The sequence below is a fragment of the Tachysurus vachellii genome, chromosome 6 (genome assembly GCF_030014155.1).
Source record: "Tachysurus vachellii isolate PV-2020 chromosome 6, HZAU_Pvac_v1, whole genome shotgun sequence".
Taxonomy (NCBI): domain Eukaryota; kingdom Metazoa; phylum Chordata; class Actinopteri; order Siluriformes; family Bagridae; genus Tachysurus; species Tachysurus vachellii.
Window position 1 is genome coordinate 1,360,105 of NC_083465.1, and position 27,358 is coordinate 1,387,462.

Genomic DNA, 27,358 nt, shown 5'->3' on the forward strand with positions numbered 1-27,358 from the left:
CCGCTTTCTTCTCACTCGTTCGGTCCGACAGATTTACGGATGTATTTTGTGTACGCGGTTTGTGCGTCCGACGATTGTGAGAAGTCGCGTTTTTGTTTACGCTCTATGAAATAATGCGTGTTGTCTTTACTACAGACCAAGATGGGTCATTAGAAAAGGTCGTTAGATTTACGTGCGCTAAACCTTTTGTGCTTTCTCTATGCCTCTCTCTCTCTTGCTCTCTCTCTCTCTCTCTCTCTCTCCCCCTTCACCCCCCTTTTGTTGTTACCAGTGATCGCTGGCAATGCTACCATAGCAACCAGGAAACACTCCAGTGTCTATGCATGTGTATGTGTGTGTGTGAACGCATGTGTGTGGGGAAGACACTAGACACTAAACGCTTGAGCTGGTAAGCAGTGCAGGACATTGTAGGAAAGGTGAGATATTTACTCCGACGTTGCAGGTTATAAGGTTTCTGTGGAAGATCTGATATTCCGTAAGTATGTGTGTGTGTGTGTGAGAGGAAGAGAGAGAGTAATGTGTGTAAGAATGTACTAATGAATACTTTAGAAATTTCTTATCTATGGACAGGGGTTGTGTGTTTGCTCAGAAAGTGTGTGTGTGTGTTACAGTGTGAAATCAGATTTTTGCCCTGGGTCAGTTGAGATGGCCTCCAGTGGTGTAACTGCCCTCCTGCCCCCTGTGAAGAGCGTGGTGGTGTATAAGAACGGAGATCCTTTCTTCTCAGGTTTGCCCTTTTCTACTTCCTGTGTAACGATTAACGCTGAGTGTAACCGACTCGTCATGCGTAGCGGCTACTTGCGTGACGTGTTTCCTGAGTTTACTATTTACAACAGAGATTTTTTTCAACCCCGTATCTCTGTTCTGTTCCTTCAGGGAGGAGGTTTATCGTGAGCCAGAGGCAGGTGTCTACCATGGAGTCTTTCCTGAACGACGTGACTCTCAGCATCGGAGCGCCGCTGGCCGTGCGGACGCTCTACACGCCTCGCCACGGGCACCGGGTCGCCGATCTGGAGAACCTGCAGCAGGGGGCGAAGTACGTGGCTGCCGGATTTGAGAAGTTCAAGAAACTTGAGTGAGTGTGGGAGAATAAATAACAAAATAATAAATACCCTCTTTATTCTGTATCACAGTTTATCTGTATTTTTCTGTATCACGATATATACAGACACTGATAAAAGATTTACTGATTATTAAAAACAAACAATATTCTAGTAGGTTCTCTAAGCTAATATGTGCTGCAGTATAATCTATTATAATATAATAAGCTGTTTACGCATATGTAATAGACACTAATACCTGCTATATAAAGCATACCGTTCTGCCTCCAAACCCCCGCAGTGTACGGACTGCATGTGTTCAGTGGACACCGTGTGTAACACTGGAGTAACACTTACTAGTTAACACTTAATAGTTATGAAGATAACGTAAAAAAAACCCTGAATTTTTACCGCCGCATTCTTTCAATTCACTTTGCTTTGTAACCTGGACATTGTCACAGTGCAGCTTTACAGAAAACCTGGTGTAGATTTATGTTGTGGTGTGATGACGCCATGAACGAACCTTGGAGCCTGGCGTCTTCTGGGTGACTTATTGGGATTATAAACCCTGTGAGTGTCCAGGTGTAGAACAGTAAAGAACAACAGTACTGAGTGTGCTGCAGAATGCAGAAGAACATGAATCAGTCTTGGGTTTAAACCTATACAGTCCAGGTGAGATGATTACACCTCGAAGACCAGAACAGCTGGAGCTGATGAAGATTTTTGCTGTTGTTTTACCTTATTAGTCGTTTACATACATACTGTAGCTTAAGAGCCTGGTTTGTAGGATGCATCTAAAGATTTTGACATTCTGTGAAGGTTTATGATTGAATTTAGTCTTCGTGACTCTTCTGCTTCGGTCCGGGACGTTTTCTAAGTGCATATGAACAAATAAACACTGGAAGACACTCCCGTCCTTCTCAAGCTGCCAAATATGTGCCACCGCCGACCAGCAGGATGTCGTGACTTTACAGCTCCGCTTTATTCCCCGAATTCACTTTTTGGTGATAAAGTCAAAGGGCAGAACGTCTCGCTCGGCCTCGGCGGCGTCAAACCGGCTTCGTGCAAACAAGTCGTCAGGAGTCACAGAAACCAGGCTGTAAAGGAGACCTTTTCTCCGAACGTTAGTGCCCCGTGTGGGAGGCGGTTCTGCGTCACTGTTCATCCTCTTCTTCTCTCTTTCCTTTTATCGCTTTCTCACAGTTATCTGAGTCTGGGGACAAAGAGAACTCCAGCGGCTCGAACCGGAGACTCCATGCAGGTGAGTGGACGCACCTAAAGACACGATCGCTTCTCATCTGAGATATAACTCAGGAAAGACTTGAAGACCTGAAGAAATAGTTTGAGCTTTGTACAAGGTCAGGTGACTTGTTCTTTACCTGGAAAATAGTCACTGTGCAAATGAATGATTTCATAAATTCAATTTATTTTTTACAATTCTTTTCCATTATTAAGGCCAAATTGTTGTTATTATTATTATTATTATTAATAATAATAATTTTTAATACGTATTCAATATGAATTCATTTCTTCCTGTAAAATAAAATTTGACGAATGAAGTTTTTGACGGCCTACGCTTTAAAATCGGGTCCGTTGAAGCAGGTGTGTGTGAGGATTTGTGTTACTGGACTTGTTGTTTTTATCTATTTATAGTTTATAGCATTTAATGATGATTACAGCAGCGTCTCATTTTTTTCTCCCCCTTACTGTTAATAACTCAGAAACTTGCATCTTGTCGGCATGTCTGACGTATTTCTGTCGAACTGGATATTCATTTGTGCTTTATATGCTCTGTTGTTGTGTTGCTGTGGCTCTGATTATGTGTGGGTGTGTGTGTGTGTGGTGGAGAGAAAGAATGTATGTGTTGTTATTGTCCTGCGTGACAGCTCGATGGACACGGAGAGATCAGTGTTAAACGTGCCTGTGCATGCTGGAGCTGTAATGTATCTGGGTTTGAATAAAACTAATTAAGAGAACTGCTTCATACAGGCAAAATATCAGGCTGACTCTTGTGTCCATGTGACTTCTGTACATTGTTCTGTAACCGTAACTGCGTCACCTACACGGAATCTCCGAGCGCTTCTTCTGGAATATTCTGGCAAGTTTTTAAACGGACCGTCGCTACACGCCTGGTTCACATAGACAGGGACGTGGTATGTGGTGTCTGTGATTCATATGTTCGAAACCCAAACGTTCATCTGAAGCATTATAAAACACTCAGGACTGATCAGATGAGCAGGATGTCAGATATGAAATGTGTTGAATGGTGTTCAGACAAAACAAATTCTGACTGTACTGAGCCTTAATCGTTCTTTAATCTAGATTAGTTTTTGTCCGTTTTATGTTGTCGCAGTTCAGCTCGAAATCACTGATTCAGTTCCTGACTCAGGGTTCCCACACGTCCTGGAAATCCTGGAAAATTAATGACCGATGTTCCAGTCCTGGAAAACACATGGAAAATGAGAGAAAACATAAATTGTCCTGGAAAAAATCTTGTTGTCCTGGAAAATTATTTTTAAATGTTCTTTATCATTTAAAGAACAGTTTACAACTGGTCGAAACAATTAACGTTAGAAAGCGCTCTGTTCAGGGACGCTGAGTTTTGACGGGTTTTTTGTTATGCTGTTTAATCTCGCTGTGACGGATGACGCCGTCTTGTGTTGGCGGTTTCAGGCGCTAGGAATGGTTTAAGTGCTCGAATGTTTTCAGCAAATGGTGACGGGTAAGCAGGTTATATTAACCTTGTTAATCTGAATATCATGTGCAAGGGGAATGCACAGCAATCTAAAGCATGCATGACGGCATTGGCCTGAGAAAGGAGAGGGTATTAATATGTGTCGTCTTTTTATTTTATAAATGTTGAAATTTCATTCACATGACAAATTGTCTTTAAAAGTATAGTTAAGTAATAGCCATAAAGTGTACGTTGTTTTTAAGTCTTCTGGAGAGAAGAACATATTACTTTAGGCTGTGAATCTGTGAGCCTTGTCTCTTTTTTTGCTAAATTTGAAATGTCCTGGAAAATGAGTCCTGGAGCGGTTCTGACTTTCCGTGTATGTGACCAGAGGTTGTTGGTGCGAGCTGATGGACGGTCAGAACACACCGGAGACGAGGCGGCGAGACTCAAGGACTGAAATTTGTATTGATTGATTGATAGATTTTTAACTGTGTTTATGTATAAGTCGAGTTTGTCTCGTTTGCACATCTTTGGCCTTTTTAATGCTAGCACCAAACATATCTAGTTACTGCTGAAATTGCAAGCTACAATACAGTCGCAAATTCAGACGCATTATAAAAGAAAGCCAAGTCAAGAAGTTTTTTTTCCTCTTCTGTGATTCACGATTCAGAATTTAATCCCAGCAGACTCGGCAGAGTGAGAAGACAAACGGCTGCGCTATGGGGTACGATGGGTATTAATTATGTGAATTATTTAACCCGCTGCTCCGATCGTCTAGACCGTTCATCTCAGTTTAATCAGCGTCGGCGCTGAAACGAGGTGTCGTGTTTCCTTTACAGGAATCCTTCACACAAACTGACAGGATTGTCTTTTGTAGTACTGATTGATTTGCAGGTACACGAGATAGGAGCCGAGGGAGAGGTGCGTGGCGAGACGGCTTTGTCTGAGACTCCAGATCCGTTCCAGGTTTCCGGTCTGCTTTACACCTTTGTGTCTCTCTCCGCAGGCTAAAGGAATCAGCAGACCCAACGTGTCAGCAAAATGGAGGAAGGTTATAACTCTGCCCTGCGTTATACAGTGAGTAACACAGATCTCTGTCTAACACACACACACACACACACTATGCAGAGAGTGAAGAGCGTTCCTGTGTCTGTTAGAAAATACTTTACCGTTATTTTTAATTGTCACTGATTTTTTAATATAATTAAAAAATTACAACCAGAAATACGCTTACAATTAAGTTGTTATAAATCAAATTACACACACACACACACACACACACACACACACACACACACACACACAGTACACCTGACACATGCTGACACACACCCGCTCTCTGTGCAGTGTGTTCAGGAACGGGGACGTCCTTAGTCCTGCCATGCGCTTCATAATTCCTCGGAGCCTCCTGAAAAACCTGGAGCAGATTCTCAGCCTGGTCTCGGAGAAAGCCATGCTGCGCACCGGAGCAGTTCGCAGGTAAACACACGTTCACACGTGTGCCATGTGCGCACTCTACTCTACAATTGTTTTACTGTTTTATATACATATATTTTTTTTCATGTGACACTTGACCTCTCAGGCTGTGCACTCTGGACGGCGTGACGGTGACCTCAGCCGAGGAGCTGGAGAGTGGCCAGTGTTACATAGCTGTCGGGGCCGAGCGCTTCAAGAAACTTCCGTACGTGGAGCTGCTGCTAAACAAAGCGCCAGGTGGCAGTGCAGACAGGTGAGGAAGAGGAGGAGAATCAAAGAGGATGATGGTGATGCTGGAGGGTAAAATGGCTGACATATTGTGTTTGTTTTGCCCGTAATTTAGACACTACGTTGCAGATCGAGGGCTGTACAGGAGGTCAGAGGTAACGCAGAACCTTCTCATTAATAAATTTACATTACGTTGTAGCTGCACCGAGTGACGTGGGGCTAATAATTCACAGAACAGAAAATTTCCCCAGGACAGCAACAGTGACTCCGCCCTCCTTCAGTCGTCCGAGGTAAGAGAGGTTCCATGTGTCCCTGGGATACAGTGAAGGATTTTTGCACCCCGGTGTAAATTTTTTTTTAGTTCCTTGCTTTTATTGAAATCGTTTGCGCAGTGACGTTTTAGTGTTTAGCTGAGTGCTGTGTGTCTCAGAGGAACGGCAGGCGCGTTAAGTCTACGGGAGACGAAGTCGAGCCAGAGGGACAGGACGCGTCTCAGCGGCCGCTGAGGAGGAAAGGAGGAGGAAAGGAAAGAGAGGAACGCTCCGATTTTTACGCCAAACCTGCCCGAGTGCACAAACACAGACCTCCACACAGAGCTGCACCCAGAGGCGCAGGTACGAGCATTGAGAGGAGGCTCAGGGATGGGTCTTTTTAGAAATCTGAGTAATAACACGACAACATTCTGTTGTGTTGTGTGGGTTTTAAAAGAGAAAAAAATCTTGTGTTTGTCTCCTGCCGGCCAAGCGAGTGTGTTTAAGGGTGTAGGGAGGAGGAGAGAGGAGGTGCAAGGAGCTGAGGAGGTGGCTGAGGATGAGAGCACGGCTGTGGAGCTTCCTGTAGATCAGGTTAGTCCCGTCATGGAAACCGTCGTCCATCAGCTCTTCCTTTTCTTCCTCTCGATGTCTAAATGTCTGGTGCCGTGACTTACTTAGATCCCAAACACACAGGCTAATATGTATGTGTCATGAAAAGTAAATGGAAACGATTTCACTGGTTCGTGTATTTATTTACTTACTTATTAGAAAAACTGTCCACTGTCCGTGGTGCTGAATCTGCTGCTTTCACTTACTGCTTGCTTATTTGTATTGCTTTTGTAGGTCTGACTACAGAAACTGTAGAAATTTAAAACACTGAAGGATCAAACAGAGCAGAAGAGAACAGAGAAATCCTCACTGAGCTACTGTCTAGTTTATAAAAAAAGTTTTTGTGTCGTCTCTCATAGCAGATCTTATTATTGTCTTATTTTCCAGAGGGTTGCTGAAGTCGTTCAAGACGAGGAGCCTGACCAGAGCCAACCTGAATCATATCATATGCATCAGGTGTGTGTATGTGTATGTGTGTGTGTGTGTGTGAATTCATTACAGAGCATAATATTCTGCTGTAATTATGCTCGCTGATGGCTCGTCCTCTCGCTCGCTCACTCAGACAGGAGCACCTGATGAGCGCGTGACCTCGTCCGCACGCTCCAGCCTGTCTCCTAGCAACAGAGAGCACAACGTGAAGGACTACGGCCCGTCTGACGGAGAGACCTTGTTACGGAGACGGAGCTCTTCTCCGAGCGGGGAAGTGGAAGAGCAGGACGAGGACCTACTCAGCGAAGACCTGGAGCACGAAACAGGCCAAGATGATAAAGTGGGTGGAGACAAATTCAGTAATTACACAATGGCTGAAAATGATAAAACAGCACTGTTATTTGTGTGTCGCACTGATTTGAGGAGGTCATGGAGGAAAATGACAATCAGTGGAGAAAATACAGGAAAGCATTTCCATATAAGGAAGTTCAAATTATATATTTAAATAGTTACGAGCCACGCCCACGTAGTTCCACTCCACTGCCTGACAGCATAATTGTTTTCACTTGTGATCGAGCCAGATAAACAGTATCGGTGGAAACAGCAGGAAGTGAGAGGTGTATGTGGTATTGGTATCGGGATGTGGTAGCTCAGTGGTTAAGGTGTTGGGCTACTGATCGGAAGGTCATGGGTTCGAACCCCAGGTCCACCAAGCTGCCACTGCTGGGCCCCTGAGCAAGGCTTTTAACCCTCAGTGGCTCAGTTGTAAGTCCCTCTGGATAAGGGTGTCTGATAAATGCCATAAATGTCAATGTGTATGAGAATATTTTATTGATTTATCTACGAGGTTCAGTATTCTTTGTCCACATCACCTCCCCTCTTTTCAGATGAACAAATGAAAAACAAACTGATGAAATGTTCTCTGTGAGCAGATGAGAAGATTAAGCAGAAATTAATGTTGTGTCAAGGGTTCAGAGCCTCCCTCAACCGAGCCACTGATGATAGAGAAGGATTAAAGCAGAATGATTTATTTTTAGATGCAGATTACTAGGTTGTCGGATCACATCATTACTCCTCACCTAAATGTTGCTCCACCCTGGACTTTGTTTAGGGGTTTCCACTGTGTGGAGTTTATTTCTAAGCAACAGAATTCAACAGAAACCCAAAACATAAAAACTGAATGTAAAGAGATCGGTTTGTTATTTCACTTGCTTTGTGTGTGTGTGTGTGTGTGTGTGTGTGTGTGTGTGTGATTTCAGGATGAAGGTCCTCATCACGCTGAAGAGCCAGAGATGCAGGACCACACCCGTCCTCCCTCCTCATCCTCACAGCAGAGAGAGTGACACACGTTTATATATCAGACACAAGCATAAATACTGACCCTCACCACATAGTGTGTAGCTCTAACCTTAATCATCTCCACACCAGCCTTCTCCAGACCGTTCCTAATACGTACGTCACCTCTTATCGATCCGAGCTCCAGTGTTCGCTAACGGCTACGACGTGTAGAATTTACCGTTTTGTGAAATTTATTCGCTTGTGAATGACTTGTGATAAAAGACGCTGACGAGACGCCGTTAGCCGATACGATGTGCGATGAAGTCTCTCACAAAGGAGACAAAAAAAGTGTCTGACACCTTAAAATATTTCCCAAATATTACCCCATACGATGAGAATAGTCATTTGTAAAATCATTATCACCATTTAAGAGAAATTTTAAATATTTTGTGTATAATTGCGTCTCGTCTTAGTTTCATGATGATTCAGTAGGAACGTTCAGGTTACAGACCCAGTCGATGTGAAGTCTGGAAGATACACGTGAAAATTGTTTTGTCCATTGTGAGCCATGAATAGAATCACTGTGAAAGTCTGTAGCGTGCAACCGAAATGGGTCCGGTGTGAGTTAAAGCCTTTACATTCCCCAAGTGCATCTGCGAGGAAACGAGAGCGAGTCTCGACACGCCGACACTCGGTCCGATCCGAGGAGTTTGAGGCGCGAACGTGAACTGGTGCTCGAGTGGAACTGACTTTCATGGGATTCTCCCAACAAATTTAGATGATTGTGATGATATTTTCTTGGAGCTGTAGATAAATGTGAACTTTTTATCCTTTCTTATTTCATCTATTCTAAAAGCTCAGAGTATTAACAATAAACCTTAAAAACTCCAGCACTCTTTCACGTGTGAACAATCCGCCATGAAAAGGTGTGTTTACTCTCAGTCGTCTCAGAATAACAGTTCTAGTTTACTTTTGTAGTCTTGTGTTCACTTTGGTTACCTGAGGTTAAACAAAAAAAAGTGTATCAGTGTAACTGATCTGAAAAGAGAAAAAAAAAAAACAGCAATGACATGCTGGTGGAAAAGGAGCTTAAGCCCTAGTGCTGTGGCTGGAATCAATTCAAAGTCCACCTTCTTCCAGGAAAAAAACAAATAAATCAGAAACGGCTGTTTTGTTCAGAACTAAACCAACACTGTCATTCTGAAAGTCATGGATCATTTTGAGCAGTAAACCACATGGGACAAAGCGTCCACAACTGAGTTATTTTTAGTGTGGAAATGCATATCAGAGTTTACGATCACATTCCGACACTGAAATCAACTCAGTTGTGGACAGCTGTGTCCCGTGTGGTTTGCTGGTTAGAATATATGGGATCTGACGTTATGCAGCTCTGATCCAAATATGAACTTGAAGCAGATAAATGTGATTATCATCTGTGGCTTTAAACCACTGTAGGTGTCTCTTCTGTGTGTCTCTGCTACTCCTTCTTGCCACTTTCGCACTATTTCTTCAATATTTTCTTCAATTAAATTGCACTTATTTACAACTGGAGAAGTGTGAGGTAATGACAGGTTATAAGGAATATCGATCCAGGATCACGTGCTACTAGAAGCACTGATGTTCCCCGTGAAGAGTCATGACGCGGGGTTAAGTCCTGCACTGTTGCTCTCTGAGACAGAACTCAACACACACAGCGTCACACCAGCTGTAACCAGCATCATCCCCAACACAGCACCTGAGAGAGAAAGAATTGTGTCATCATGCAAACATGGAACACTACAGAACATTCACGCAATATTCTGAAATGATCATGTGCTTTATCATCACTTCCAGGGCGAGTGCAGAAATGAGCAGCGTGTCGACAATCGCGTGTTAATACAGGACCTCAAAATACCCTTTGAAATGTAAATGAATGGATTCATCGCTCCATCTTCACTGAAATGCTTTGTCCTAATGTAGTTCATCACCAGCTCATCAGTTTGAATGTGAACTGAATCGGTAAGAAAAAAGAAACAGAATCAGACCCACTTTTTCCTCCACACTCCTCCCCGAGCAGCTTGCCGGTGAACATCGTGAACACAAGGCTGAGAGAGTTGACCGTCGGCACGGCCAGAGACAAATCTGTAACATCCAACAGGGTGAGAATCGATAAGGATCATTTCACATAGTGGATCCATGTCTTAAAGACATAATGATGGTCTGAGTTTAAAAAAAAAAAAGTAAGGTAAGTGACCTGTTGTAGCAAGGGTGAGGTAGAAGACCACAGAGCCGCTCTGGTTCAGCAGAAACGGCACCAGATACTGCACAAAGAACAGTCGTCCATTACAACCCTATGGAGTGCGCACTTGGCTCCTTATATACAGCTTTTATTGTACATTGTGTGTAAATCTGAGAGCGATGTTGAAATGTTCTACCTTGATGTTGAGGAACAGAAATTTGGCTTCAGATAGGAACTGGGAGATCACGTTTCCTTTCCGAACGTGCTCGATGCCCTCGGTTCCTTTCTTGAGGAACGGGTTGGTGGCTCCCCATAACACTGAGACCAGCAGGAGACATAGCACGTCCACTTCACCACACACACACACACACACACACATCCTCCTTACTCAACAGTTAGGTTTCATTATATATGATTAGAGCAGCTCTTTCTGTTTGGGATTCAGGGGTGGTTCTAGAGGCGGGCCACAGGGCCCCTGCTGAAATCTGATTGGCCCCCATTACATCAATCGTCGACAAGAATTATTTTGTGTGCTTGAATGTACCCTGTACTTGGCCCCTGAATGTAACATGTGGCCCCTTAATGGCCCGTTACAGAAAAATCCTAGAACCGCCACTGTTGGGATTATAGTGTAACTAGACCTGTGGTGCACCTGGTAATCTGGTGTAGGATGTGTTTGTTTACACAGCTCTGGGTTAAAAGAGTTCACACTAAACTTCACTATTAGAATATAGGGACGATTTTGGGGGTTAAAAAAAAACAACAATAAATGTTTACTTTCGTATAAATATCATAGCGTAATAATATAATACATAATATTAGGCGCTGTAAGAATAACAGATCGTTTATTAGAAACAACACCACATTTTCTGCTCCAGTGGATTAATCCGTTGCCATGGAAACGACGCAAGTAAGCCCTGTTTAGTAAACTCTGTTGTTTACGGAAGTTAGCATACATGCTAATGTGCGCGCGACAGCGTATTTTGTCGTTATTCATGCTAGGAAGCTTTACAAAAAAAAGTATTTTAATCTCGCCAGAAATGAAACAAATATAATATATATAAAATAATATTAATAAGAAAAAACGAAATGGGGAAAAAGGGGTTTTACGAGGAAACATTGAAGCGCTTACCCACTGAGACCATTTCTTCTGGTTCCTTCACCTCAGTCATGAGGAGTCACAGCGACGCCCAGCGACTCGGCGGTGCAACAGGTTTTATTATTATTATTATTATTATTATTATTATTATTATTATTATTATGTTTTTAACTACAGTATATTTCCCCAATTCTCGCCCTTTTGCCCTGCACTTTTATTTCTGCATTATCCTTTGAAGGGTATAAAATTGACAGACCTCACAGGTTTAGTATGACAGTTGTGTTTCTAGACACACAGCTTATACAGTCGAACTACAGGGTCACACCATGTAACTAAGGGATTTCATGTAACCGAGCATTACAGTGCCTTCAAAGGCAAAGCCACCATAAACCTGTGTTTAATGAAAACCCCACCCTGAAACACGTGCATGTTGATATCAGACCATTTCTGATGAGTTTATTATTCCGGAGCTGTGTTTTCATCATTCTGGTTACAGGTTAGCAGCCGTGAGCGACAACGACGTCACAGAGCGCTTCAATTTATTGTATTTACCATTTAATTTACCATGAAAAAGATGTAGAGATGAAGCATGGGTGGGTTAAACATTACACTGCACCAAACAGGTACTCACAAAGCACCGTGGGTCATTTTTTTAAACCGTTAATCGACATATTAACATAAAATAGGGAAAGGAAAAAAACCCCCAACTGAAGTAACACCATCGAATCACTTTGTTCTGAATATTCACTTCAGTTCACACTGCTGTGCTTGATTTCATGCGGCGCTTTGCCAGGTTTCTCTCAGATTGAGGAATAAACAGGAAGAGTACATTTCTTATTATTTGGAATTTCAGATAATACTCTTTCATCAGACTCGTCTGGTACCAGGGAAGGGCCTTGTTTCCTTTATCATGAGTAATCAGTATCAGTGTGAAGAAATTCTCCTTGCACAAGCTCACTACATTTATTGAGTAAAGGTGTTACAGAGCTTTACAAACATTTCTTCAGAACCTGTCATACAAACAGATAAAACCTAAGATAATAAACTAAGCTGTTTTTTTTTCATAAATAGATTCATATAAGCTCAGGTTTATTTTAATTTAAATACTTTTCTAATACCACAGAGGTCTTGAATCCTGGGTTCTGATTGACCAGAAGGACAGAGAAGGTCACATCGGTTGGTGCTACTTATTAAATCACCTTCATGAGAGAGACAGAACAGAGAGAGAGAGAATAGAGAGCACTTTATGGCTGCTGTACCGTGAGTCAGAACAGGAACTGGAACATTAAATGTAACCCTAAACACACAAGAAATGTGACGTTTCAATATTTAATGAATATGAATTGTTAGCACTGAAACTTGGTATCACAGATCAGTGTCTGGTAGCTTCTCATATTCACACCTCCGGGTTGATCGTGAAAGTCTGCATGAAGTGTGCAATCACACACACACGCGGTTTGTAACACAACCTAGTTTCAGGTAAGAGGAGAGTGAACGAGTCATTCAGGAAACTTCAGGTCCTTTAGGATGTTTTGTTTCTGATGTGTTCAGTGAACCCAAAAAAAGGAAGAGAAGATGCTTTGATTACTACTGATTACAAGCAGTGAAAAACTAACACACACAAACTGAAAGGTCCATTACTCACTGCAGCAGGTATAACTCGTTGGTGTTTTTTTTTAATTTAAACAACCTGAGGTAACACAATAGAACCTCTGTCTCAAGACACACTCATTAAAAAAAAAAAAAAAAGTACGGTTTTGATTTCTGCTTATCGAGAGTTTCATGCTCAGCATATTTTTCATCCTCTCTTCCTCCAGTCACGTAACACACACGGCTGTTTCTTCACCACACTACAGGCACGTCTGCACTTCTGTTTCCAGTCAGTCATAAGGGGAAAATATTATAAACATCCCTGTAGAATTATCACATTTAGGTATAACGCGTTTCATCACGTGTCTCTTGTGTAGTGGTGCAGCCACTGATGGAACTTATTAAACACCATCATGTCATACTGTTGTGACTACAAACTCTCTTCTCTCTCTTTGTTGAAGCCTGTATATTAATGACTTGCCTTCAGTTTGTCAATCTGTTAATACACAAATGTATGCAGAAGATACGGTTATTTATTTGCATACTAAGACCAAACAACAGGCAGCAACTGAATTAACGTTTCTGCCTGGCTAAAAATCTCAGATCTGCATCTTAACATTAACAAAACAGTCTGTATGTTCTTTTTTAAGAGGTCCACAAATGTATAGCAGGCAGATGTTTTTATAGAAGGAGAAAAAAAATCATGGAAGTGTCCAATATTAAATACCTTGGTATTATTTTGGACTCTAATTTAACTTTTAAAAAGCATGTAAAAAAAAGTGGCTAATACCATCACATATAATATGGCTAACTTTAGACACATTAGGCCATACAGTGTATAACAATACAGGCAGCCAAACTATTTATGCATGCCATGATTTTTTCTCACATATATTGTTGGTCCCACAAGCTGGTCCCACAAGCTGGTCCCACAAGCTGGTCCCACAAGCTGGTCCCACAAGCTGGTCCCACAAGCTGGTCCCACAAGCTGGTCCCGAGCAAATATGACAACTCTAAAACCAATTGAGACCTTTTATAAGCAAACCTTAAAAATATTAGATCAAAAACCTCAGTCATCACCACTGTAATATTATTACTAAATACAACTTATTCAATTTTAACAATTTCTCACATTATCAAGATGCTTGTCTCATTCACTGCGTGAATTTATAAAACTGAGGAATAACAGTAATAGGGCAAACGGGGCAGCTACCAGGGGAGACTGTGTTATACAGTATAGGCGAAGTAAGTTTGGTCAAACAGTCTTTTCAGTACGGGCCTCAAATTATTGGAATTGTCTCCCTACTGAACTCAGAAAGAGCACCAGCTATTCATCATTTAAACTCAAACTCAAGAAATGGATTAAAAACACTCAAAATTGCAATCATCAATAGTTCATTCATTCATTCATCTTCTACCGCTTATCTGAACTACCTCGGGTCACGGGGAGCCTGTGCCTATCTCAGGCGTCATCGGGCATCAAGGCATGATCCCTGGACGAAGTGCCAACCCATCACAGGGCACACACACTCTCATTCACTCACGCAATCACACACTACGGACAATTTCCCAGAGATGCCAATCAACCTACCATGTATGTCTTTGGACCGGGGGAGGAAACCGGAGTACCCGGAGGAAACCCCCGAGGCACGGGGAGAACATGCAAACTCCACACACACAAGGCGGAGGCGGGAATCGAACCCCCAACCCTGGAGATGTGAGGCGAACGTGCTAACCACTAAGCCACCGTGACCCCCCCTTTGTCCCTTTCAAATAAATAAAAAAAAAAAAAAATAAAAAAAATTTAAGAAGTTTTTTTTTCTTTTAAATTAAACAGTAAAATGCAAAACCATTGTGTCATCTGCTAATCATGGGATTTAGAAAAAAATCTATTTTAATAAGCGTGTGTTACAGACATGATGAAGTGTAATCTGAAGTCACGTTCACGTCTCTGATCATCACAACCCCACTGTAGGCCTGGACGGTGACAGTCTCCCATTTGTGCTGCCGTTTGTTAACGTGTAGGAAAGATCCCGAGAGTCTTTCTGCCTCTTTGCAAGCAGGAATAATATGATGAGAATGAGCAGGACGGACAGCACACAGAAGACGATGAGGGCTGTAGTCACAGCGTTCAGTGTCCTGCAGTTTTCTCCGCCTTAAAGAGAACAGACAAAGGAGTGTGTGTTTAGACCGCACAGAGAGCGTTGGACGCTTTAGTGATTTCTGTGTCTATAGAGAACTGCAGAACTTCCTTTTTAAACACGCCTCATTGGTCACTATGAGGTGACTAACGAGGTGGAAATTTTATTTTATTTTTTTCCCTCTAACATTGTGTATTATACTAGAATTAGCGCTAGCACTTGACTAGTAAAGCAGCTTACTTTAGTCACAGTTTCTGTAGGAACAAAGGAATAACGCAGCGTACGAACAGCGTATAAACACCACACTCCTTCTCTCTCACAGTCACCCCGAGACGTGGCCTCTGGGAAGAAAGCCGAGCACGAGTTAAACTGAATACTGAGTTCCCCAGGATTCAGGAATTCAAGACCAACGAAAAACAGGCATTTCTGGGAACATTCCTCTGTTTATGAAAGTTAGCTTCATGTGTAGTCTTAAAATAACCGTGTAACAGACAGACAGAACTTACAATTTCCTTCTCAAGCCTCAGAAGCACTTTTGCTTGCACAACTGCAGAAACATTTTTTCCCTCCAAAAGATGTTTCTCTGGGATCTGCTTAGATCTGACAAGTGTTGGGTTTAAAATCCTTCATTTTTTAATTAGCAGTGCAGAGAGCGTGTCTGAGTGTGTGTGTGTGTGTGTGTGTGTGTGTGTGTGTGTGTGTGTGTGTGCTGATTAATCCAAGCCATTTACCAGAAAACAGAATTAGCATGTTATGTTATCGTTTAGGGGGCACGGTGTCTTAGTGGTTAGCACGTTTGCCTCACACCTCCAGGGTTGGGGGTTCGATTCCCACCTCCACCTTGTGTGTGTGGAGTTTGCATGTTCTCCCCGTGCCTCCGTACTCCGGTTTCCTCCCCCGGTCCAAAGACATGCATGGTAGGTTGATTGGCATCTCTGGAAAATTGTCCGTAGTGTGTGAGTGTGTGTGTGTGTGTGTGTGTGTGTGTGCCATGCGATGGGTTGGCACTCCGTCCAGGGTGTATCCTGCCTTGATGCCCGATGACGCCTGAGATACAACAGTTCAACAGTCGTAAATCTGGCACAAACACGGATCTGTAAAAGCACAAACTGACGTCCAGGACGATTTCAGTCGAACAGTTCAGTGCCTCTTACAGCCCTCGTGTGTTTGCTGAACGATGAAGGATCTGCTTGGCACCGTTAGGTTCACAAATGGGTTTGAAGAAGGAAGTGGTTCCAAAAACTCCAGTCCGCAATTGTGCAAGCAAATTCCTCTGTACATTTTACACGTCTTTCAGATGAGTCTGTGAATATTTTACACTGAGTAATGCTGCTTCATGAGTGTGGATTGCTGGGAAGCATAACCAGACCTGTTCAGAGATGATCTGTCGATACAGTGAAAGCTTTTCATAAGATTTGCGTAAGATGCCGACCACATGGTTTGTGTGGCCCACAGACAAAAGCAACCACACAGCAAGTCCTTTCGTGAGGTATACAGTTTCATTTCCATTTTAATTCACCACAAACTACAACAATAACGAGGTTACACTACAGACCCCTTGAAGCAACGTTAAAATACGTGACAGAACAAAGGAAACAAAATGATGAAACAGCGAAAGTCTTACTGAGGTCGAGACGCCAACACGACGAAACTATCAATTAAATCACAGGTAAAAAAAAAAATCACATTTAAACTCAGTAGCAGAAATACTTAAATATTTGCATTAACGTTTAGCTTCAATATCTGCAAATTTTACAGCATAATAGACAGAACATACGGTCAATATATTTGTATAGGGTACGTGTACTAAAGCTGAACGTACAGCGAGTTACAGCTGGTTTTATTCTGCTCCCTTTTAGGGCGTTGGAATGGATCATGTGGTCCACATGCATGCTGTTGGCACAGGTTTAATACTGGATCTATTTCCTGACACAACCCTATTATTTCATGTGGCCTCAGGACCGGAGCTGAACTCTTTACTGGATGGGTTTAGAGTGACGCTTTTAATAATCTGCTTAAAAGGAGCTCACGCAGACACCGAACCGTAACTGTGATCGGAATGACTTAAACACGTGGCACATACAGTATAAACACCAATAATAATAAACGTCTCACTCGAGGTAAAAGAATCATTCTAATCATAAACTAGATTTGTAAAGTTTGTCGTGACAAACTTTGATGTTGGCTTTGACGATGCAAGTATTTGCAAAGGCCGGTGCTTTTTGGAGGCGAGTGGACATAAGGCTTAGTGTTACTTTTGGAGGCAAGTGGACAGAAAGCTAGGGTTTGGAGGCAAGTGGAGATGAGCATGTGATGTCATCAGAATACACGTGAGGAAGTTCCCCTCATTGTTCTGAGTGTTTTGATATGTCACATGTTCATGTTGTAAAAGGTTTTTGATTTTGCATATTTTGGGGGCGGGGCTGCGGCACAACCGAAAGGCCAGTCGGTACACCAATTTAAAAGTTTGTTCAGAGTCTCACCCTAAAGGAGCTGGCAGAGTTTGGTGTAGACAGTTCGAAAGCTTGTTATAAAGTTATAAACCTCCAAAGTTTATAATGGGAGTCTATGGGAAAAAAGGCCACTTTGAGACCCGGTACCGGAAGTAATAGCAAGTGTCATAGCAACAAACTTCAGACCAGCGTCTACAACATATCCGAATTTGGTGCATGTGGCTCGAAAGCTCTAGGAGGAGTTACTCTTGATATATTTTTGTCTAAGCTTAAATAGGAAAACAGAATGTTGGCTTCTACAAAGTGACATAATAATAAACAGTAACTGGGAACACTGGTTTGTAGTAAATATTTCCCAGTAACCTTACAGATGAATACAGAATAATATTGACGTTAGTATAACAGTTCATTAGCAGGAACTTTCTTGTCTTTATTTGGCTGTAAAGGATTTCTCTCTCAGCCCTGTTTATTCTTCTTTATACGGTAAGCAGGAGATGAGAAGATACGGCGTCTCAGATACCGTAAAAGGTTCCGTTATGCTTCGTGTTCAGTACCTGACTGGAAAATGCTTGATTTTTTAAAAAAAATCTGTTTCATCTAGTTTCTATTTTATGCGGCTGTGGCTGTTCTGCTAAATACCTTCTTACCACAATGGTTCATGGTAACTTTACCAGCTGAGGTTTGTGGATTCCCGACCCATCGAATTACCTTTTAACTACAGTGTCACTGGAAAAATGTCACAAACACTGAGCTGCAGAAGTGTTTTTTTCGTTCATCTCTAAGGCGACAGAGTTCACGGTCCATCACCGTTCTTATATTCAGAAGTGATCTGAGACACACAGTACTGTTATGATCTGTTTGAACATGTACTGGTACAGGAAGTTCTTTCACTTTTCTCTCTTACGCTGTGTGTCCTGAGTCCTAACATCTCACCTCACTTGACAGTCTCGACTGCTTGTGTTGTTTGTTGTTCGCTGACATGTTCTAGTGTTTATCCTCGACCCCTTTACAAAGCTAGGAGAACCCTTAAGGAACCCTTATTCGAACGGTTTTCCCAGATCTTTCTCCACATTATTGTAGTGTCATGTTCTCCAGGTCAGGAATAATTACCGTACGTGATGCTGACAGGTCTGTGCAGAACCTGATTGAGGAGGTGATTCTTCAGTCTGAAGGTGACGTTCAGGGAAGGACTTGGAGACACGAAGTAGCTCTTTAGATAATACAATCCTGTGGTTCCCTTTGCTTTGTCAATAAGGTCGATGTGGTTGCTGAGAACCTCGTCATGTTCACCAAACCACCCGACCTCTGGCTCTGGGTAACCCTCAGCCTCGTAAAGCAGTGTGATGCTGGAGCAATTCATGCTTATGCTCAGCCTCGGTTCTGTGTAGAAGGCTGATAAACACACACACACAAACACACACACACACACACTTCTGTGTTACTGGCTGTTAGTGATAAGGAATAGATTATTCAGGAAAAAGCTCTGAATATTAAAGTCAACGCTGAGGTTTTATTTGTTTGTGGGCACTCACACACACACACACACACTCACACACACTCACACTCACTCACACACACTCACACACACTCACACACACTCACACTCACTCACACACACTCACTCACACACACACACTCACACACACACACTCACACACACTCACAGACACACACACACACACACTCACTCACACACACACACAAACACACACACTCAAACACACACACTCACACACACACACTCACACACACACTCACACACACACACACTCACACACACACACACTCACACACACACACACTCACACACACACACACACACACACACACACACTCACACACACACACACACACTCACACACACTCACACACACTCACACACACACACACACACACACACACACACACACACACAACGTGAAAATAATCCACAACGTGACGTGTGAGGAATCGGAGACGCTTTTTCGTTTCTCCGCTAACGACGTACAGTTACACACATTCCAAAGAACAGATTATTCAGGAAAAAGCTCTGAATATTAAGGTCAACTTCACTGAGGTTTTATCTGTTTACCTGCGGTGTATTTGCTCAGTTTGTTTGATGTCTCACAGGAGATATGAGTTTAATAAACAGTTTATATTATTCACACTCACATACCTCCATAGTCCAGCCGCACCTGGGCTTTTCCCGTACCCTCGTTGTAGCTCACAGTACACAGGTACCCCCCCACGTCTCCCAGCCCCACCGGCTCGATCCGGAGCGTTGCGTTGCCGTTCCGCAGCTCAGACACGAACAGCGACGTGCGGTTACGGTAATCTGGGCTCTGATATTCTAGCTGATCCTTCTGGTAGTAGAAGCTGTGCACGACACGGGAATCCTCCACCCGCTGCCAGGTCAAGACCAGAGGTGAAAGGTCAGGGTTAGGGGTGAACTCACAGCCCAGGATGACTGGCTGACCTCGAATTGCGACTACGTGACCTTTGGGAACGCTCACATCAAAACCTGAGGAAACACAGACATGCATTGAAGCTCCACTTTTCCCTCTTTTTACTTTAATTCTCACACACACACGCACACACTCGAACGCACACACTTGCACGCACACACTCGCACGCACACACTCGCACACAATCACACTCGCACACAATCACACACACACACACTCACACACTCACACACTCACACACTCACACTCTCACACTCTCACACTCTCACACTCTCACACTCACACTCTCACACTCTCACACTCACACTCTCACACTCTCACACTCACTCTCACACTCACTCTCACCTGACAGCAGCACTCACTGCCTACACCTGATGTAAGGAATAAAACAGTTGTGCTGTTAAAATAATCCACAACGTGACATGTGAGGAATCGGAGACGCTTTTTCGTTTCTCCGCTAACGATGTACAGTTACACACATTCCACAAGAATAAAAACTAAACACTGATTACTTGTTTAAACGCTGCACCTTTCTTCCTGTAACCAGAGCATTTCAATAATTTAATTAACTGAATTAAAACTCTAGAAAACATGAGTAAATAACGACCCTCCTGGATGTAGTGAGAGAGATGAGATTTTATCTCGTTTGTTTTTATCTTTTATTCTTCACGTACAAAGACAGCAGCAGTGACAGCAGATGTGAGGAGACGACTTTTATCCTTCACTCATATTGTCCTTTAAATCCGGTGTCTTTGTGTCAAACTCTGCAGTGAAAGGAAAGCCAGGCTTCTGCTTGATTGCCCTGAGGGCCTGAGTTTTTTTTATCAGCATTAGCGTTATGAGATTTACGGGCTAGATCTGACACGCTTAAGGCTCAAAATGCATAATCATAATCATATCCTACATGTGCAGACACACAGAAAACCTAGTAACTCCTTCGTATACTTGTGGTTTTCACCACCATCTCTTTTTCCACCCCTCAGGTATTATATATCCATTTCACCTGGTTAAAGACCTCCATATGACTCATGACTTTGTGCTGGAGGTGTTTTTGGGAGCATTTCAAAACAGAGCCAAAGTAATTTGGAGTCGAATGGACAAAGGAGCAGAATTTAATATGTAATAAAACTAAAAATTGTCTTTCAGCACATTAAAGACTACAATACGAGTTCTGTCAAAACACCCCAGATGATCTTGTTATTACAATAAACATCCTAAACAAATATTATATCACCTTTAATACGGTGGGAAATTTATTTTAAAGAGTTATTACTTTATTATTGTTCTCGTTTCTGTGTAATGAATCATCACACAGCAGGTGAGTGATCATGAAACGGCTCTTTTTACTCAGCAGGTTTTACATCTGGGGTTCACTGTAATTTTGTTCTGGTAAATTCTGTTCACCTTGTGTAAGCTAGTCGACTTGTCCAAAGAAGTCTGCTGGGATTTTCCCTTGTTTTCTTAAGCACCAGCTTCAGTGCCAAACAGAACCCAGACAAACTAGACTTTTTCTACTGACTGGGTTCAGTTAACAAATCTCTTGTGCTTAACCAATGGAAAGGGAAATAAACGTCCGAACAAGAGCAGATGGCAAACCACATGTAGCAAAACAGAAGCCGGCTTTTTGTTTCCGGCTTGACCTTCAAATGAGGAACAGCGTGTTAGATCTGCGTTTAGATTTAAATGATCTTCTGAATGATAACGAGTTTTGTGTGATTAGGGAATTGTTGTTTTGTTTTCAAAACACAGGCTGTTCCTTTGTTTCTATATAAACACAGATTGCTCTTAAGTTCATTCACTCACTCATTTTCTACCGCTTATCCGAACTCTCTCAGGCGTCATCGGGCATCAAGGCAGGATAGACCCTGGACGGAGTGGCAAACCATCGCAGGGCACACACACACACACTCTCATTCACTCACTCACGCAATCACACACTACGGACAATTTTCCAGAGATGCCAATCAACCTACCATGCATGTCTTTGGACCGGGGGAGGAAACCGGAGTACCCGGAGGAAACCCCCGAGGCACGGGGAGAACATGCAAACTCCACATACACAAGGTGGAGGCGGGAATCGAACCCCCAACCCTGGAGGTGTGAGGCGAACGTGCTAACCACCGTGCCCCCTGCTCTTAAGTTGCTATATAATTTAGTCCTATACATAAATGGTTCTTCTGAGTCAAGCCATGTCTTTCTAGTCTAGTGACGGTTGACCGAGACGTACACTTTACACGATTACGGTTAGCCACTTAAAATGTCCCAGCAGTCTACAGAACATTTTTGCTCCTTTATTTTTAAATCCAGGGCTAAATGGAGGGAAAGTCATCTGTTATGTAGTTGTTCCACAAAACAAACAGTTTCCAGAAGCATAAATAAAAATTGCAGTGGGATAAAAAGAATAAACACACTCATGTACACACTCATGTACACACTCATGTACACACTCATGTACACACTCATGTACACACTCATGCTGTTGGAGCAAATGAATCAGTTTCAGTCAAAAGATGAATAGATGGCATGACCCATGAAAAGATGGCATGACCCATGAAAGTACAGAATTCCCCCCACAAAAAAATAGAAGAGTATTGATTATTGTGACAGAAAATCTTTAGGGAAAACAGGAGCTGTGCAGCAGTCAGGAACAAGCAGACACAGGAACACAATACTCGTCGTGTTCGTTCAGTTTATAACTGGATGGCTGTCTGTTTCTGGTGCTTTGTGGGTGTTTTTGTTTTTTTTTGTTCCACAACAAAGAGACTTCTGTGGACTTTGTGATTCCACAATACAGTATTATAGGGTACTATCAATGTTCTGTAAACATCAGCTACAAAACCACAACCAGTGATGGAGTAAAGATAACCAGCATGGAACAGGTGGAAGGAAGAGAACGAGAGACTCCGGCGAATGGGTTGGACAGACTCGGGTCTTAAAAACCATCTGAAATCAAATATTATCTGATATTCACATCCCAGACTCAAACTCAGAGCACCACCCACCAGATCAGCTTTGGGTTTTTTTATAGAAAAGATTAAGTGTAGAAACGAATAACGAGGTTTTTATTACGTTGTGAATGCTGTTGTTATGTTACCATGACAACACCTGTATGTTAAAACTGTATGTCAACAGCGATACGCCGAGATCAGCGGAAACAAGCTCGCTCGTTAACTCGCCTGGAACCCGACTGCCTCCGAACATCACTAACATCTGGGTATCGTTGGATCGGTAGCTTCGTGTCAAGAACGCGAGCCCTGTGATGATGGTTTATTTACCCTCATCAAAGCTGCTAGTGAACTTGTAAATGTTTGAATTGAACACTATTCATGTGGAGAAGGCGTTGTTAGCAAACCATAAAAGACAGACAACAAGCAGGAGAAAGTTCTGCTGATTTTGTACAAAGCTGTTCAAATAACGACGGAGGGACGTTTAAAGCAGATTCTGTGGTGTCGTGTGCAAGCCTGAGATTTACACCCTGAGACCAAACTTTTTAAACCATGACTTTGAGAATTTGATGTCAGGGTTATGTCCAAATCTGTTTTGGTCATATGGTTCCTCTCAAGGTTCCTTCCTTTACCATCTAAGGGAGTTTTTCCTCACCACAGTCACCTGAGTCACCTCAGACTTGCTCACTGGGGATAAATACAAACACATTTAAATCTATCTAATATTAATCTTGAATTTTGTGTTCTATTAATCTTTATATTATTCTTTATATTAACCTTTTGTTCTATGTTTAATGTTCTGTAAAGCTGCTTTGAGACGATGTCAATTGTAAACAGCGCTATACAAATAAACTTGAATTGAATTGAACAATGAAAATAAAAAGCACTGAATCATGGGACAGATGACTCTCAGACAAACCCATTTCTGTTACTCTTTAATTAGTTGGGTCTGGAAATTGTTCCAAACCAGCACATCTATCTGGTTTTAAACCCTACTAAAACTGCTAGTTTGGAGAGACAGAAAAGAGACAAGTGTACGGAAAGGAAGCTCATAAAGGACAGGAAAAAAAAAATCATGTTGCTTCGCATCGACACCCAAACGGCGCTAACGTCTCTGTGTCCGTTAGCGTTAACAGTGTGCCGTCTCAAAAATGACAAAAATATCAAAAAATCAGTTGACAAAATTTCTAGCTTGTGCAATATACAATATATGTATATAATGTGCAATATACATCCTTTTATACATTTTGTTTTGTATATACTGTATATTATATTATGTCTCTATTCTTTTTATATATTTGCATTTTATTACTCTTGGTTGCTGTAACAGTGAAATTTCCCCATTGTGGGACGAATAAAGGTATATCTTATCTCATCTTATCTCATCTTGGCTCAGGTTCATCAGTGACATGTGACGCTGCTGCTTGGTGTCTCTACAGGGAGGTCAGGAAATTAACAGAAAAAGCATCTTGTCTTACGGATCAAAAAATAGACACAATAAATGTCCTGTCAACTAACCACAACCACCAAGAACAAATTTGTCTGAGACAGTCTGGAAACATCCTCTCTCATGCTCTCTCCCATTAAGAACTCATTCACTCATCTTCTACCGCTTATCTGAACTACCTCGGGTCACGGGGAGCCTGTGAGAATCTCAGGCGTCATCGGGCATCAAGGCAAGATACACCCTGGACGGAGTGCCAACCAATCGCAGGGCACACACACACACACACACACACTCATTCACTCACGCAAACGCACTCTACGGACAATTTTCCAGAGATGCCAATCAACCTACCATGCATGTCTTTGGACCGGGGGAGGAAACCGGAGTACCCGGAGGAAACCCCCGAGGCACGGGGAGAACATGCAAACTCCACACACACAAGGTGGAGGCGGGAATCGAACCCTCAACCCTGGAGGTGTGAGGCGAACGTGCTAACCACTAAGCCACCGTGTCCCCCTCCCTTTAAGTAAGAACTATAATTTTATCATTTTAGAAGCGTGTGTGTGTGTGTGTGTGAGAGAGAGAGAGAGAGAGAGAGAGAGAGAGAGAGAGAGAGAGAGAGAGAGAGACACAGAAAGACACAGAGACAGAGAGAGACACAGAGACAGAGAGAGACACAGAGACAGAGAGAGACAAAGAGAGAGAGAGAGACAGAGACAGAGAAAGAGAGAGAGAGAGAGAGAGAATGCTTGCCAATGCGTTAGAAAATCCGTCATAGTTGAAACAGTTTCAAAGAAATAAAGAAATTTCTGGCATTAAATACTGCAGTTGTTATCGAATATAAAGATATTCTTTGTGTAAAATGCTTACATTGTTTTACTCCATTTCACTTCAGGTTAAAGTGGTTACGTCCAGAATGTTTTAGTTGATTGCAAAGTTCTTTTAAGTTCCCTGATTACTGTTCTGTTTATATTCAGCTTCTGTGAGATAAAGTTCCTTGAGACAAAAAGCCAAAATATCCCTGGATCAAAACAGACAGTTTGAATTTCCCAAAATAATTTCCAGGATTTTTACTTGCAATATTCTGAAGGTGAAATGTGACGTTTTTTTTTAGATGTCAAACAACACCATTTTAATTAAGTGTTACACTCTAATTTTCATATTATTTTGAACTTCTTAACTAGTTCATTATTTTCCTCTCCACAGTAACAGGATCCAATGCACAGAGCAGTAAATGAAACAGAACTCAGCTGAAGATGAAACTTTTATTTTTTACCTGCACAAGTTGTGAAAAAGGACAGAAGAAGAAACACGAAGCTTTCCATCTCATCTGCACTGCATCCACCATCCCGTACACACACTTTACCAGCGTCCACGTACTGTAGGAGCTTCAGCTCTTCGTCTTTAAACACTGAACACTCAGTGAGTCGACTCTTTCTGAATGAACGGAACCTCACTAACAGTGATGTAATCAGCAGAATATTCACTGCTCTTAGCTGTGTGTCTGAATCATCATGACGATATTAGGACTTTCAACAATGACTTTTTTCATTTCAGAATGACATTTCGGTATTTGTTCAAAAATGACTAGGGGAGATTATTAGGGATGGGGTTACAACATGGCGAGGGTTTTAATAAGTTTTAATCACTTCCATGAATCAGAGATAAGACAGGAGTCATGTGATTATATCAATGTTTACCTGCTTTCTTCCCAATTGCACGTGGTAGTTGTCAAAACTGGAATCATATGCATGCAGATCACACAGAGAAAAGGTAAGAAAGTAGGTCTATTGGCCAAGAATTAATTAATCAATCAATTAATTAATTGATTGATTAATTCATTAATTAATTTTTATGTTTTTTTATGCTTGTTTGTGAACTAAATCTATCTAATATTAACCTTGAATTTTTGTATTATATTAATCTTTATATCATTCTTTATATTAACCTTTTTGTTTAATGTTTAATGTTTATGTCAAACACTTTTGTCTGTGCTTCATTAAGGACCCATCTGGCAACTCAAAGCCGAGGGAAGTGTGTGTAAAATGTGCCCAGTGAAGTCTCTGGGCTCTGCACCAAGCCTGCACTCCAGGGTGTGATTCTGTGACTCTGATTAATAGACACACAATGACATACGTGTTCTTTTCGCAGGTATATTGACGTAACACGTTCATTAAGCATGCATACCGTCAAGGACCTTTGTTCTATTAGATAAATTTACACACACACACACACAGATACATACAAGAACACACAAACACCAACATTCACACTCTATCAGAATCAGAATTTGGGTTTATTGGCTAAGTGTGTTGACACAAAGGAATTTGGTTCCTGCTGTTTGTGACTCTTAAAGGTACAGACATAAATAACACTATACTATACAAGGCAATGCAGATGTGATACAATAGACCAGAGGTCACTAACAGGCGGACCGCGGTCCGGGTCCGGACCCAGAAGCTGTCCAATCCGGACCTACAGCCAAAACAAAAGGTTATGATTTAAAACTTGACGAAGCGCTTCTATTTTTTCTCCGGCGCAGCTTTTGCAGTTTTTACGGTAAAGGTAATGGACACACACACAGACCTGTCTGTGCATTCCTGAAGTTAACACTGCGACTCAACAGTGCAAGACAGAAGCCGCCTTCACACTGCACACGACAAACGGACACGACTGTCGGATTTCGCCCCCTAGTGACAGTCGCACGGAATATGCAATATAATCGTGTAGACGTCAACATGGGAGAGAAGTTAATACTCGCGGTCTCGGAAAACCCATTACTAGATGATCGTGACAAAAATGTTCTCCATTAAGGCGCAACTCTTGCACTAAACGGTGACACTCACCGAGACTTTTTCTCCGAGTCAGGTGGTGTTTTATACACACTGATTTGCAATGTTTTCTTTGGCGTCTCCAGTAAAGGAGAGAATTAATGAAGGAGTAAATACAAACAATCAATACAACAATAAATCCAGAAAGACCGTGAATAATTTTTGAGCAAACATGGACACAACATTAAAAATAATACAA

General features: G+C 42.1%; 3 protein-coding genes across 3 annotated transcripts; 1 reads left to right on the forward strand and 2 right to left on the reverse strand.

Moving 5' to 3' along the window:
• The first annotated feature begins 536 nt into the window (after nt 1–536).
• dcdc2b (doublecortin domain containing 2B) lies at nt 537–8,881 on the forward strand. The gene is made up of 13 exons (XM_060871685.1): nt 537–727; nt 877–1,075; nt 2,244–2,301; nt 4,724–4,794; nt 5,065–5,196; nt 5,300–5,446; nt 5,537–5,576; nt 5,655–5,711; nt 5,852–6,035; nt 6,166–6,266; nt 6,672–6,740; nt 6,847–7,053; nt 7,973–8,881. Exons 1-13 carry the CDS (start codon nt 646–648, stop codon nt 8,054–8,056), a joined length of 1,431 nt encoding a protein of 476 aa, XP_060727668.1. The 5' UTR covers nt 537–645; the 3' UTR covers nt 8,057–8,881.
• tmem234 (transmembrane protein 234) lies at nt 7,954–11,379 on the reverse strand. The gene is made up of 5 exons (XM_060871687.1): nt 11,342–11,379; nt 10,406–10,557; nt 10,225–10,291; nt 10,020–10,112; nt 7,954–9,726 (listed from the first exon to the last, which is right to left on the reverse strand). Exons 1-5 carry the CDS (start codon nt 11,352–11,354, stop codon nt 9,626–9,628), a joined length of 426 nt encoding a protein of 141 aa, XP_060727670.1. The 5' UTR covers nt 11,355–11,379; the 3' UTR covers nt 7,954–9,625.
• Nucleotides 11,380–12,246: 867 nt separating this feature from the next.
• Nucleotides 12,247–25,774, reverse strand: zgc:172120 (uncharacterized protein LOC799440 homolog). The gene is made up of 4 exons (XM_060871672.1): nt 25,605–25,774; nt 19,648–19,992; nt 18,603–18,884; nt 12,247–15,053 (listed from the first exon to the last, which is right to left on the reverse strand). Exons 1-4 carry the CDS (start codon nt 25,651–25,653, stop codon nt 14,857–14,859), a joined length of 873 nt encoding a protein of 290 aa, XP_060727655.1. The 5' UTR covers nt 25,654–25,774; the 3' UTR covers nt 12,247–14,856.
• Nucleotides 25,775–27,358: the final 1,584 nt, after the last annotated feature.

What these genes read in the sequence shown, in the direction of transcription:
- dcdc2b (XM_060871685.1), top strand. Translation starts at nt 646, where the DNA reads ATGGCCTCCAGTGGTGTAACTGCCCTCCTGCCCCCTGTGAAGAGCGTG. An exon ending in GAGAAGTTCAAGAAACTTGA is followed by an intron (nt 1,076 to 2,243) that starts GTGAGTGTGGGA and finishes GCTTTCTCACAG; the next exon opens with TTATCTGAGTCTGGGGACAA. An exon ending in AGCTGCACCCAGAGGCGCAG is followed by an intron (nt 6,036 to 6,165) that starts GTACGAGCATTG and finishes CTGCCGGCCAAG; the next exon opens with CGAGTGTGTTTAAGGGTGTA.
- tmem234 (XM_060871687.1), bottom strand. An exon ending in TTCTGTTCCTCAACATCAAG is followed by an intron (nt 10,292 to 10,405) that starts GTAGAACATTTC and finishes TTCTTTGTGCAG; the next exon opens with TATCTGGTGCCGTTTCTGCT. An exon ending in CCTCACCCTTGCTACAACAG is followed by an intron (nt 10,113 to 10,224) that starts GTCACTTACCTT and finishes TGGATGTTACAG; the next exon opens with ATTTGTCTCTGGCCGTGCCG.
- zgc:172120 (XM_060871672.1), bottom strand. Translation starts at nt 25,653, where the DNA reads ATGGAAAGCTTCGTGTTTCTTCTTCTGTCCTTTTTCACAACTTGTGCA. An exon ending in CTTTTTCACAACTTGTGCAG is followed by an intron (nt 19,993 to 25,604) that starts GTAAAAAATAAA and finishes GTGTTTCCTCAG; the next exon opens with GTTTTGATGTGAGCGTTCCC. An exon ending in ACCTGTCAGCATCACGTACG is followed by an intron (nt 15,054 to 18,602) that starts GTAATTATTCCT and finishes GTTCTCTTTAAG; the next exon opens with GCGGAGAAAACTGCAGGACA.